Raw genomic sequence first — 14,204 nt, 5'->3', positions numbered from 1 at the left:
GCCTTGTAATGGGCCGGTACCTATCGTAGGTCTTCCCTTTCTTCAGCCTCCTCCTCTATTCCTATAAGAGAGGTGGTTCTTTTGGCCTTAGCCAAGCTTTTGGATATAAGGAGTTTTGGACCTGAAGGGGGCTCTTTCATTGCACTTACAGAGCCAACGAGGGAGGTTATCTTACTCACCTTGGATCCCCAATTGGAGAAAAACTCATGGTGAGCAGTCATGGCACCTACGTATGATATCCAGTGCAGATTTGATTTTACCCTTATGGTTCCCTTGCTTACCTCTCGAGGTTGGGGCATGTTAAACATTCTAATGAGAACCATCGGGTCAACTCGTCAAGCTCTGGTGTGGTGATCTGGAACCCTATTCTCTATGGGACATCAAGATGTGCATCGAGTTTTGAAAGAATTCTGGCTTGGGAAAAGTGCATACCAGAATTCAATAGAGTCCTTTTCATCCTCTTCCCTATCACAGGGTTGGAATAGCTTCACGAATGTGGTTCGGGCGGTTGTGTCAGATTCAGCACAATAAAAAGGTGGCCTGACAATGGGTGGGCCTTATAGGTGTGCAAGTCCATTCGTATGATTTGTTCCTCATGCCGCAAATAGATGTTGTCAGTATTCTAGTCGTGTACGAGCTTGGACATTCGTAAGAAGGGTTTGCCTAAGATAACCTCATATCCGGGCTACTGGGTGAAGTCCATGACTACGAACCTGACAAGGTATGTGAACTCGAATACCTTAATATTTATGCAAGTAAGCACTCCCAAGGGTTTTGCAATTCCGCCATCTGCCAAATTCACTACCAGATGGATTTGCTCGAGTGCAGGTTTTCCCCACTTTACCTAGCATTCCTTGGTACAGACACTCACTCCCGGCCCCCCATTCAGGATGGCATTAACCTTTTGGTGTTGATAGATTATGGGGATAGCAGTGTTCGTGTGATCTCCCTCGAAGTATTGGCCTAGCTTGTTGATGGGAACCTTGGGTAAGTTCTCCCCCTTTTCCAACGACGATTGGCTGGCCTTAGGGCTAGTTGGGCCTATGGGCAAGAGTGGTCTGTTCATCCAATTGGATAGATCGCACCAAAGGATGGTATTTCCTCTTAGCAAGGAGGCGATTAGCATTTTTACCTCTGTTGATAGGAAGGTAGCCAACCTGGCACTATCGCAGGGTTCTTGTGAAGACTCTCCTTCCATTGATAACAAGTCCTCGAAACTGTAAATGTCTCCTTCCTTCAGTAGGTTTTGCACCACTCGGTCTTCGTGGTGGAAATTTTTATGCATAAGATCTGGAGCTTCTGACTTATCAAGTTAAAATGTTCTTCTTCCACCTTTTATAGCACCATAAGCGATTTTTCCACTCGGTGGCCCATTAGGTCGGTTGGATGGTGTTGAGAGATCACACTCAACATCATGTGATCATATGTCCATAGCACCATCATGTGATCATATGTGCATAGCACTAACCCAATAGAGTGCTATAAAGGAAAGGGTTAGATGCCCTAACCCTAACCCTAAATAAGGGGTTCTCCATGTCCACCAACTCTATTCGTCCTAACCGGTTGAACATGTTAGAGAATGTACCTGTAAGTTTGGAGGCAATCAAAGGTGCAAGAGAGTTGGGAGAGGCTATGAGGCCCTTGGACCTGAGGGGTCTTGCATCACTCCTTCAAGGCTCTTTGTTTCGTCTGAACTAGATGGAGTGTTTGGATGGGGACCTACGAACGAGTTGAGGCTCAAGATCGAGCTTCCAGATTCCCAACTAGGACAGAGGGTGGGCTAAGCGTAGCTCAACGTGCTTTCTTCTGGCATGGGACCCTTTGGCAAAATCCTTCTAGACCTCAAGTGCATGTGGGATGCCTCTGGCTAGGGACACCCAAGCTAAACTGAGGTTTTGGAATTTGTTGTTAATTCCTTAACTACCCCATAGGTATCACACCGGTCGATGGGATATCTCTACAGCACTTGTCGATGTGCTACGAGTATAGTGACGAGTGGTGTAGTATGGTTTTGGTGGTGGGCGATGGTGTAACCTTTCAACGGTGATCGACAGAATAAGGAATTAGCACCGATCGGTGTGATGAATGTATCGTGATGATCGGTGTGATGATGAGTGCCATGTGGTCAACGTGATTGGTCGGAAGGGATATCCCCACGGGCATAGGGATGCCGAATAATAGCACACGGTGGTATAGGGAATTAGCAAAATCCTACTAACATGTCGGTCAGTGGGCTACGGATATAGCAACGACGACGGGGTAAGCATAAAACACCGGACGGCGGAGAACATAGCGACGAGCGATGTGATGGAAGTAGCACAACGGGCGGAGGGGAACGATTACGACTATGGGCATGGGGGTGGGTTCACCGCACTGCTGACACCTAGGATAGTAAGATAGCAATGGTCGATGGGGAACCACTACAACATCGGTCAACGACCTGTCAGGTCGGTGCGGAAGGAGCTCTGACATGCATTAACTTTGGGCGGTGGGGTAAACCGTAGTTAGAGGTTAGGTTGGTGGGGAAGCATTACGGTATCAGGTCTATGTAGGTTGACCGTGGCAGGATCCAACTAACGCACCAGTCGGCGACGAATCTGGTCAGTGCGATATGCTACAACACTGACTCGGCTAGATAGTCATACACAGTTTCACCAACTAAGACTTGATGATTTCTGAGGATTTTGCATTTTTGTTCATGATTTTTTGTGATGGGGCGGTGCTACACTACCTAATCTACCTACTCAATTTAAAAAAAACTTGAAAACAAACACTTTTTGAAAGCCAAAATGCAAAAACTCAGAAAAGGGGAGTTTTAGAACATGAAACTACTTCAAAACTTGACAAAACTCCTTTGTTTTATTGTTTTTTGAGGTGATTAGGCCACACCCACACCTTAGCAATCAAGCCCACTAAGTTCCTATCAACTTGAAACACCAAAAAGCATCCAAAATAAGCTTCCCATGCTCACAAATGGCATTCCTACATTAAAAAATAGATTTTCGTCTTCTTTCTCTCTCTCTCTCTCTCTCTCCATCCACCTCTCTTCTCTCCTACAACTCCACTAACAAGCTCTAAGGTAAACTTGAAACTTGTGCAATGGGTAGATATTGAAGAAAGACAAGTGCAAATGCAAAAGCATACCTTTTTTTCCTAGCAACAGTGCCAAAAATATAGTGGGTCTCAGTAGTGACTCACGTGTTATGGGGTACTTGAAGATATGCCGATGAAGTCTCCACTTGTGGGAGCAATGCATAGCACGAGCCATCCACAAGTGTCACTCAAGCGGCCTCTGGATTGTTGCGATGTGGTTTCACACGAGGAAGAGCGAAGAGGAAGAGGGGAGGGGAGAGGGAGGAGCGGAAAAGGAGGGAGGAAGGGAAGAAGGAGAAGGGAGTGAAGGGGGATAGAGTGATGACCACAAAGGCACTATGAGGAAACAAGAGAACACCCAAAATACTCTCTTAGAAGAGAAGAGGGAGCTTGTATTCAACTTGGTGCAAACAACAATGAATACCAAAGTCAACCATTTGGCCTTTTATACAAGTCACCTTTTGAAGGGAGGGCCAACCCTTTTTCTTTTTAGCACTCTCCCTCACTTTACAACCATGAGCTCTTGGGCTCATAGGGCGCCAAGGCATATTGCTATTCTTACCGACTCTCCCTACTAGTAGAAATAGTGCTTGTGTTAACCATATTAAAGTGCTTGGGACAAACTTGATATTGGAGGTGGTCCTAACCGATTCCCAAATAGCACTTGTGTTAGCCTTGCCACTCCTAGGCTTGGGTGATTTGGGGCTCAAACTCCCTGGGCGTCATCACACCTTCACCTATATGGGGTTTGAAGAACCGTGTAGACTAGGCTCAACAAGACTTGGAGTGACGAGGCTCAGCTTCCGCGAAACACTCAATGGTAACCTTGAATGTTGCTAGAAGCCTTTTCTTCAGAATATTTGGGGAACAAACTCCCTGAGTTTGAGCTATACTCCTTTCATGGTTATTTTCATTGACGTTGCTATTTCTTGTGGATGTGGAGATGAAGAGTGCAAGGTGCATGCACTCTTCATGGCCCAGAAGTGTGCATCTCCTTGTTCCTAGTATGCACCTCCTTGTTCCGGGTGGGGGAAGCTGGAACATACAGCGTTGCCTAGAATCTTTGAATCCTTGGACTTTGGAGCGGACTTTGGGTATTTGCAGATCAAACTCCCTGAGTTTGAGCTATACTGCTTCTGTGTGCACATTGCTTGTAATCATTGACCTTGGTGTATTTGGGTATCAAACTCCCTTGAGCTTGTCCTATTGGAGTAGATCATTTGGCTTAGTCACCTTTACTCATTGATTAGCCTGCATTTGGCGGCTGTACTCTCTGGATGTTAACAACAAGCCACACATTGGGCATCTCCGCATATTTGGTTGCATAGCATATGCCCACATACATGATGATCATCGCAGGAAATTGGATGCGAAGTGATGCAAATGCATCATGGTTGGCTAAAGTGAAGAAAGCAAAGCATACAAGTTATATGATCCCATCAACCACAAGGTCATTATCTCCAGAGATGTAATCTTTGATGAGGGATCAGAATGGAAAACCTCAAATACACAGAAGATAGATGCACCGATTTCACAATCATCTACATAAATGGTTGATGAAGAAGAGCAAGAATTGCCAGCAACACCCCAAGAAGAGCCACAGTAGCTTAGAGCGGTTTGCTAGGGAAAGCAGACCTCCAACCAAATCGACATATACTCAGAAAGGCAAAGCAATTCAGGTGGAAACCACCAACTATGCTCTTATGACTACCATTATGGCTACAGAAGAGCCAATGTACTTCGAAGATGCAATAGACAAGCCAGAATGGCAAACTACTATGAATGAAGAAATGGATGCTTTGTACAAGAATAATACTTGGGAATTATGAGACCTTCCACCAGGAAAGAAGGCCATAGCAAACAAATAGGTATACAATGTGAAATACAATCCAAATGGAAGTATTCAAAGATACAAAGCCAGAGTAGTTGCAAAAGGATTTGCATAGCAATATGGTCAAGACTATGATGAAGGTTATGCTCCAGCAGTAAAGCTGGATTCGCTATGGTTCTTGATATCACTAGCAACACTCAGCAAATGGAATGTGTACCAGCTCGAGTCGAGAATGCATTTCTCAATGGTTACCTAGATGAGGAAGTCTACATGAGCTATATCCACCTGGATGCAAATGAACTTCCCCAGATGGACAAAGAATCAGGGCTACACCCACAATAGTGGCTCCCATTTTTGAAGCACGAGGCATTTTGGTGCACACATTGCTCAGCGGGCATGGACCAATGTGTCGACCCCTCTTCAAAGATGCTGGTCGTGGAAAGATTTTGAAGTACTCAAGGTCTCCAAACCCAATATTGTATACTACTTTCCACGACTAGATTATCCAATGGTGGGTACTTCCTATGCACTTGTCACTCAAATGGAGGAATTCAACAACACTTTTGCGACATCCCTGATTCGAAAGTAGCAGCCACAATGCATTTTTCCACCTTCTCATCTTTTTGTTACGTGACATTCCTACACAAAAGCCCCCAATGGAAGAAAATCTTCAATAGCTCTGCTTAGAGATAATCTTCGACCTCAACATCGGCCCTCAATTTTCAGAGATTATGGGCCTCCACTTACGTGCCAAAAATCTTCATGGCATCACATTGTGAGCTTCGAAGCTATGTTTGACACACATTTTTGGAAGCCTCTCCATCCATTTTACTGCATCTCCCAAAGGTGTTCGACCGCCACCGCATCACGAATAACGCCCTCAAGTCCGACATCATGCACAAAGTTTGATCCATGGATGGATTGTGAGCAAGAAGGGGGACATGTTAACCGCCATGGTTAATAATTTATGCAAAGTGGTTGGATATTTTGCAAGATCGTGTAGAAAAGGAGAGGCTAAGAGGAAGACACTAGAAATCTGCCTTGGACCTATATGGGCCCAAGTGCCTTGAAAAACAAGAGAGAGAGAGAGAGAGAGTGGTAATAAAGAATGGGGTTGGCCCTCCCTTCAAAAGGTGAAATGTAAATAGCCAAAGTTTTGACTTTGGTCTTTATTGTTGTGTGCACAAGTTTGAAATACAAGCTCCTTCTTCTCTTCTATGACTCTTTTGGGTGTTCTCTTCTTTTCGTTGTAGTGCATGTGTGATTGCCACTCCATCCCCCTTCATTCCCCTCTTCTCTTCCCCACTCCCTTCTCTTCTTCCATCTCCCCTTCCCCTTTCCCTTCTTGTAGAATCACATAGCAACAATCTGAGAGTCACTTGAGTGACACATGCAGGTCATGCTTGCATTCCTCCCACATGGAGTAGATAGGAGGAGAGGCTCCCTCGGCATTTCTTTAAGATTCCCACACCACGTCAGTCACCACTGGACTACACACTTCACAAGCTTCCTTCTCTCACAAAGATTGACCCGAATATGTGAGGACAGTGCACTCAGACCATTGGATCATTTTGTGGCAGCCAGCCTCAGACCATTGGATCGTTTTGCTCTAAAGGTTGAAGGAGAGCTGGTGTTCTCTTGTTTTTGTTGTAGTGCCTATGTGATTGCCACTCGATCCCCCTTCATTCCCCTCTTCTCTTCCCCCCTCCCTTCTCTTCTTCCATCTCCCCTTCCTCTTTCCCCTCTTGTGGAATCACATTGCAACAATCTGACAGTCACTTGAGTGACACGTGCGGCTCATGCTTGCATTGCTCCCACAAGGAGTAGATAGGAGGAGAGGTTCTCTCGGGATTCCTTTAAGATCCCCACAGCACATGAGTCACCGCTGGACTACACGCTTCACAAGCTTCCTTCTCTCACAAAGATTGGCCCAAATATGTAAGGACAGCTCACTCAGACCATTGGAACATGTTGTGGTAACCGGCCTTAGACCATTGGATCATTTTGCTCTAAAGGTCGGAGGAGAGCTAGGGACTTCACCTAAACTCTTGCTGTTTGTGATCACCATGATATCTATTGAGGAGCTAGCATCACAAAATTCTGCTAAGTGATATGACTACAATGAAACTTTTCTTACTGGCCAATCATACCTTCACACTAATTCAATCAAAATATCTTCAAGTCTAAATCAGTGAGCAGGATGTGAAGCTTGTATACATTTTGGCATGAAATGTCAATTGCAAGAGATCCCTTCAAGCTTGCAATCAGACAAAAGCGGTCACAACATGAGTCTATGGAGATGTTGACATTGATTGGTGAAAGGATATCTCCTCCAGAGGGATGGGCATGAAACAACTGAAGATAGATGAGGTGGGAGGCTTGGAAGCCATCGCTTAAAGTACCAAGATGATCAGATCATCTCATCGGTTGATTTCCTCTCCTTCCTTACTTTAAAATCTTTGGAAATGCCCATTCCAAATCAATTCGGCTCATTGTCTTATGGTCATCAATCCATTGAATTTACTAGACCAAAGAGTTATCATGTGCAACGTTAGAGCCATGGCCACCCACAGTTGTAGTCCCGAAGCTTACAAATTAAAATTGAAACTGAGAAATTTGAACCTTCGTTCGGTCTCATCCCTTGTCAATGCTGTGTACCTTTATCCTTCACATTCTTGAACAAGCCTCAACCTTTCGCATTGAAATGCACTCCCTACCAAGTCGTTGAACTCAAGCTCTATTTTGCAGGTCTCCACATAAAATCCCTAGTATCTCGCTTCGAAGTTGATGAAAAGTTTGCTAACCAAAGTGGGGAAGAGAGAGGGGGAGTGTGAGAGAGAGAGAGAGAGAGAGAGAGAGAGAGAGAGAGAGAGAGAGAGAGAGAGAGAGAGAACTGTCGGGTCACCTATGGAGGGATCCTCAAACCACTCGTGCTCCTCGTAAGACTGCTCTGCTTCTCCACAGACACCCCTTATTTTAATCACCAATGATTTAGTGACCCACATAGCTCTTCCCACGTTGATCGATCAGATCCAGTGATGATGGATCCTAGGTGAGACCTATCATTGAGTCCTTCGGAGCAATGCCAATTCCTCCCCCTCAATGCTGGAGCTTAAATACGACCAGCATTTTGTTCTTTCCTGTGCAGAATTAGGATCATACATGCTTGCAAGACTAAAGGCAAACCCTTCACACAATCACGACCTCAATAGCCCACCCATTCAGATTTCTAAACACTTCACGTGGTTGCGAGCTTTGACGAACAACTACTGCAGACCCCCTCTCGATCTCATCGGGCAATTCACAAACAATGTGTACCCTAAATGCTCTAAGGACAACCACCACCTATCGTTGCAACTTCTTGGAGCAACACTATGCTTGGGTCTTAACCTACGAATTACTGCAAGGCAACCAATCTGCTTGGTGATGCTACAACAGCCCCTAACATTCCACGAGACTACAGACACTTGAGCTTGTGGTCCCACTCCTGCCACAATCAGACCACAAATGCGTGAGGGCTTTGTATGCATCTTTGAAGAAGTTGAAAGGATTTTCCCAGCCCACACTAGAGCCCCTTGCAACTTCTTTAATATGTTTGGAGAAACTCCATGAGTCTCCACCAGCACATTCTATGTTATGTTTTGTCCTCAGGAACTCTTTTTTGTCGGCCCCGACGGCTTCAGCTTGTAGAGGGGAAGGATGTTGAAAGCTTCTCTCTCCTTGATCGACCACCACGATGGCCAACTCATTTGAAACCTCCCGTGAGGTGTGGCTTTGGTCAAGATCTGCTGGGCTGGCTCATCCCGGGGGCATCATGCTTCTCGGCTTTCGATCCCAATCGTTCTCCATTGTTCTTGATCGGAAGGACTTCTTCGATTGACTCACACTAATCCTTTGACACGTGGCTCGCTCTCAAAGGGCTCGCAGGATTCCATTCAGATTCTTCAGATTCGAGCTCCCGAGAATCCCGCATTTGCCTCCATCAATTCTCATCTTCTGTGTTGATGGCCCCTATCAAGACAACAACACACCCAACAATAGAGCCACAGCAGCCACAGGAGCAGAACTAGGCAGTGGCCTCTCGTGATCAGCAGCCAGAAGCCTACTTCAACCTCACCTGCATCTTCATTTAAGGAGAGAGGAATCATCCGCTAGGCCGCCACCTTGTTTATCCTCAAACAGTACTGCAAATTCAAGAGCATCCGGCTGGACACTTTCGTATCACCCTAAGAACTTCAGGTATACTGCTTTGCTACGGGTGGACAGATCTATTATCAATTGGATTTCGGTGTCGAGCAGGTCTTGATGGTGTTCCTGCTCACAGATAGGGAGAAGAGGTTCCGTTCACAGCGCTTCTGGCCGAGTGCAACGGGTTTTGCACAGCTCAATTTGTAATAATATTGGGACATCTTGGTCTTAAGTGAGAATCCTGACTGGTTTATTGTGACGAGTTTGTCCCTAACGCTCCGGTAATCAAACATCGTAGTACTCAGAGGTGCTGTGGAAATTTGGACGATTCGTGCAACCCAGGTTTTGTTAAAGATATGCTTGAACAAAAGGCGCAGCATGCAAAGCACAAACAGGAAAACTCAATTTCCGGAGGCTTTGGCTAGGCAGGGGAGCTGGCACATGTGGCTGACTGGTCAGCATGCGAAGTACAAACAGGCAAACTCAAATTCGGAAGGCTTTAACTTGGCAGGGGAGCTGGCACAGTGTGCAAGGTCAGCTTTAGGTCTGGAGTACAGGTCGACGCACAAGCACCTCAAAAGGGCCGTGTTGGGAGATGCTGAGCGTAGAGGAGACACTCAGTATCTTGGACCAGGTGGCTGAGCCACCTTCGGTTGAGAACGTTACTTGCACCTTGCAAAGATGCCGGACAAGAAAAGATATAAATTTTGCCAAGCGTGTGCATGCACACATTTGCAATGATGGGTTGGAAGCTCATGGAGCTGTTAGGAACTACATTGTGCCGATGTTTGTGAAATGTGGAAGTTTGTCTGACGCGCAGCAGGCTTTTGACAGGTTGATTACTCAGAATGTGCATTCATGGACTTCTCTCATTATTGGGTACATCCAATGTGGGCAAGCCCAGCATGCTTTCTGCCTGTACTGGAAAATGCAAGAGGAGGGTGTACATCCTAGCAGCTATACTCTTACAGCTCTCTTGAAAGCTTGTGCTAGTCTGAAAGATGTGAAAAATGGCCGAGCAATACACACAGAGAGCTTCCAAAAGGGATTTGGAACAGATCTTTTTGTTGGTAGCACTTTGGTTGACATGTATGCCAAATGCGGCGCAATTTCAGAGGCACAAAAGGTCTTTGACAAGCTGCCAATCCGAGATGTTGTGCTGTGGACTGCATTAATAGCAGGTTATGCTGAATACGGGCCTGCTCAGAAAGCGCTGAAATGTTTTGAACAGATGCAACTGGAGGGCATTTGCCCAGATGCTGTTACGTTTGCTTGCATCTTGAAAGCTTGTGGCAGCACTAAAGACGTTGGTAGGGGCCGAGAAATACATGCTGAGATTGCACAAAAAGGATTTGGAGGAGATCTTTCTATAGGCAACACTTTGGTCGACATGTATGCCAAATGTGGCTCACTTTCAGAGGCACAGGAAGTCTTTGCAAGGCTGCCAATTCGAGACCTTGTGTCATGGAATGCTCTAATTGCAGGGTATGCTGAATACGGATATGGTCAGGAAGCGCTGAAATGTTTTGGACAGATGCAACTCGAAGGTTTCTCTCCAGATGCTATCACTTTCATCTGTGTCCTGAAAGTGTGTGGCACCCTGGGAGCAACAGGCAAGGGCCGAGAAATGCATGCTGAGGTTATGCAAAAGGGATTTGGAAGATATCCTTCTGTTGGCAACACTTTAGTGTACATGTATGCTAAATCCGGCTCACTATCAGAGGCACGGGAAGTCTTTGACAAGCTGCCGATTCGAGATGTGGTGTCATGGAACGCACTGATTGTGGGATATGCCACACACGGACGTGGTGAGGAAGTGCTGAATTGTTTTGAACAGATGAAACTAGAGGGCATCTCCCCAAACACTATTACATTTTCTTGCGTCTTGAAAGCTTGTGGGAGCATGGGAGCCTTAGGCAAGGGCCAACAACTCTATGCTGAAATTGCACAAAAGGAATTTGGAAGAGAACTTTCTGTTGGCAACAGTTTAATTGACATGTTTGCGAAATGTGGCTCAATTTCAGAAGCCCAGGACGTCTTTGATAAGATGCCAACTCGAGATATTGTGTCATGGAACACCTTAATTGCAGGATATGCTGAACATGAAGCCAGCCAAGAAGCATTGAAATGCTATGGGCTGATGCAGATGGAGGGCGTTTTTCCAGATGCCTTCACCTTTACTTGTGTTTTGAAAGCTTGTGGCAGCATTGGAGCCATAGGCAAGGGTCGTGAAATACATGCTAATGCTGCAAAAAAGGGATTTAAAAAAGATATCTTTATCAGCAACGCCTTGATTGACATGTATGCAAAATGTGGTTCACTTTCAGAGGCACAGGATGTCTTTGACAAGCTGCCCATTCGAGATGTTGTGTCATGGAATGCACTAATTGCAGGATATGCTGAACATGGAATGGGTGAGGAAGCACTAGGATGTTTTGAGCGGATGCTACTGGAGGGCTTCTCTCCAGATGCGATCACATATGTCTGCATCTTGAAAGCCTGCGGCAGCTTAGGAGCCATAGGCAAAGGTCAAGAAATACATATAGCAATCTCAAGAAAAGGATTTGAGAGAAATCGTTTTGTGGGCAATATTTTGGTCGACATGTATGCTAAATGTGGGTCACTTTCAGAGGCACAGGAAGTATTTGATAAGCTGCTTGTTCGAGATGTCACATCATGGACATCACTCATTGCAGGATATGCTGATTATGGACCTGGTCATGAAGTGTTGAAATGTTTTGAACAGATGCAACTGGAGGGCATTCCTCCAAATGCTGTCACGTTTGTTTGTGCATTGAAAATTTGTGGCAGCATGGGAGCTGTAGCTAAACTCCGAGAATTACATGCTGAGATCTCACTAAAGGGATTCGGTAGAGACATGTCTGTCGGAAGCACCTTGGTTGATATGTATGCCCAATGCGGGTCCCTTTCAGAGGCACGGGAGGTCTTTGACAAGTTGCCAGCCCAAGATATCATGTTGTGGACTTCAATGATAAAAGGGTATGGCATAAATCATGAGGGTAGCATGGCTTTGCAAAGTTTTGAGGACATGCAAGAACAGGACATTAAGCCTGATGCGATCACACTCACGTCCCTTCTCACTGTATGCAGGCATAACAATCTTGTATTCAAAGGCCAGGAGTGGTTCAAAGTGATAGGGAAAGAAAATGGAATTGCGTCGACAGCAGAGCACTATACTTGCATGGTTGATCTTCTTGCAGGCTCAGGACATGTGGATGCAGCAGAGGAGTTTCTTGAAACTATGAGGTGTTCTCCGTCCGAAGGAATGTGGAGAGCTTTGCTCAGCACATGCAAGGTTTATGGGGAGGCGGTACTAGGACAGAGATGTTTTAGGTGGCTTGTCCAGATGAATCCGGGATCTGGTACGTCATATGTGCTCCTGGCAAACATTTATGCAAGCACTAGCAGATGGGATGATGCATATAGAATAGAGGAGCTGAGGAAACATGCATAGGGAAAGCAGAAAATTCAGAAGAGATCTGCAAGAACCTATGTATATATCTAGATGAATCTAGGAACATGCCCAAACTCATCCTCTAAAAAGACAACACAGTGCAGTTTCTATCTCATGATAGTCACTTGGAAGGTTGAAACCATAAACTCCAGCATGCATAGCAAGGACTAGCTACTACGACATCCCCACTGGCATCATCAACGCCCAACGGTGGGTGTAGACCATAGTATAAACATATGGTCTCACATATAAATCCACAAACCCACATATACTTGAGCATCCATTTATACAAAGGTCTTCGTATTGAGTTTCTGTCAACACTCTCGAGGCAAAGGGCAGGCTCAACCGTGACAAAGGCTAGCACCAAAAGAGTAGGCTAATCAATAAGTAATCCACATTCTCTTCATTCAAGCTACAACTGCTTGTGAAGACCATACAATTTTATTTTCGTCTCTCCCAAACAAGCATCCAAGCAAGAAAATGCTTAGACCATCTAATTGATAGGGCAATGCACCACTTAAGATAGACAAAATGTATCGCAATATCAATAGGTTGCAACATGGACGAAAATGTCACGAGGTGAAATTTGCATATCAACTAATATGGTGGAAGCATATATCTAGATGATGAATCCAGGAACATGGCCAAACTCATCCTTAAAAAACACGACACCCATACTCATGATAATCACCTATAAGATGAAACCATAAACTCTATCACGGGACTAGCTAATATGATATCCCCAATAGATGCTCTCACACATACAAACGAACACATACTTAAGCATCCATTTATACAAATGTCTTCATGCTGCAAGAACAATTGACTGATGTGAAGAAGCACTGTTGGAAATCTTAATTTCATGCATAAAAGGGGAAGGGCATCTGCCCAATCTATGAATCATTGTTCCTACAAGGAAAAGGAAGCTGTATTATGCAGACATGCGCCATACATTTTGGGCTTATCAACACGGCACAAGAGCGAAATTTGGTTACATTTAGGATTGAAAGACAAGAAACAGTTTTGTGTCGTTTTAGAAATACAATGCAGACTTGCTCTATGGACAACAAATACCTGTCATGGATGATCTGATCATGAAAACATTACAATGTATGTAATATACCTGTCATATGGATGCAGCGAAATGACGTTTTCATATGGATGTAGCGAAATGACGTTGAGATTCAATTGTGTGGTTTACGACTTCAATCTCTGTGAAACTTATGGGGAAGTGGAATGAGGACACACATGCTTGTAGTGGCTTGTCTTAAAGTGCTGCAAGTGCTTTGATAGACGTGAACAAGGCAGTACAACAGTTGAGAATATCCAACATTGCTGGGATTGTTTTTTCCTTTTTTTGATTTTCGAGTAAAAAAGATCATCCTTATTAAGTAGAAAACAAAACACAGCATGCACCCATTGGTTGCCCAAATCTCAACTAGAAAGAGCCGTTGTCAGCCCAGATAAGTCAAACTCTAGAGAGAGAACAAGCCAGTAATCCAGGTCCCAGGGTCACGCATAAAATGGCCAAGGACTCTCAAATTACTTGTGGATCAATAAATAAATATACAAGAAACCAACTTGTGCAAGGGTCTTGCATCCAGGTCAGCATGACGT

General features: G+C 44.9%; 1 protein-coding gene across 1 annotated transcript; it reads left to right on the top strand.

Moving 5' to 3' along the window:
• The first annotated feature begins 9,707 nt into the window (after positions 1–9,707).
• LOC147900549 (pentatricopeptide repeat-containing protein At3g09040, mitochondrial-like) lies at positions 9,708–12,587 on the top strand. The gene is made up of 3 exons (XM_087376675.1): positions 9,708–11,427; positions 11,506–11,839; positions 11,924–12,587. The coding sequence occupies exons 1-3, from the start codon at positions 9,708–9,710 to the stop codon at positions 12,585–12,587; spliced, it is 2,718 nt and encodes a 905-aa protein (XP_087232801.1).
• Positions 12,588–14,204: the final 1,617 nt, after the last annotated feature.

This window comes from Dipteris shenzhenensis, chromosome 7, assembly GCF_047967505.1.
Source record: "Dipteris shenzhenensis isolate YYH24624 ecotype China chromosome 7, Dip_SZ_1.0, whole genome shotgun sequence".
NCBI classification, from domain to species: Eukaryota; Viridiplantae; Streptophyta; class Polypodiopsida; order Gleicheniales; family Dipteridaceae; genus Dipteris; species Dipteris shenzhenensis.
Note: the sequence above shows the minus strand (reverse complement) of the source record. Positions and strands in the feature narration are given on the sequence as shown.

What these genes read in the sequence shown, in the direction of transcription:
- LOC147900549 (XM_087376675.1), top strand. Translation starts at nt 9,708, where the DNA reads ATGCTGAGCGTAGAGGAGACACTCAGTATCTTGGACCAGGTGGCTGAG. An exon ending in TGACATGTATGCAAAATGTG is followed by an intron (nt 11,428 to 11,505) that starts GTTCACTTTCAG and finishes CACTAATTGCAG; the next exon opens with GATATGCTGAACATGGAATG. An exon ending in TATGGACCTGGTCATGAAGT is followed by an intron (nt 11,840 to 11,923) that starts GTTGAAATGTTT and finishes AATTTGTGGCAG; the next exon opens with CATGGGAGCTGTAGCTAAAC.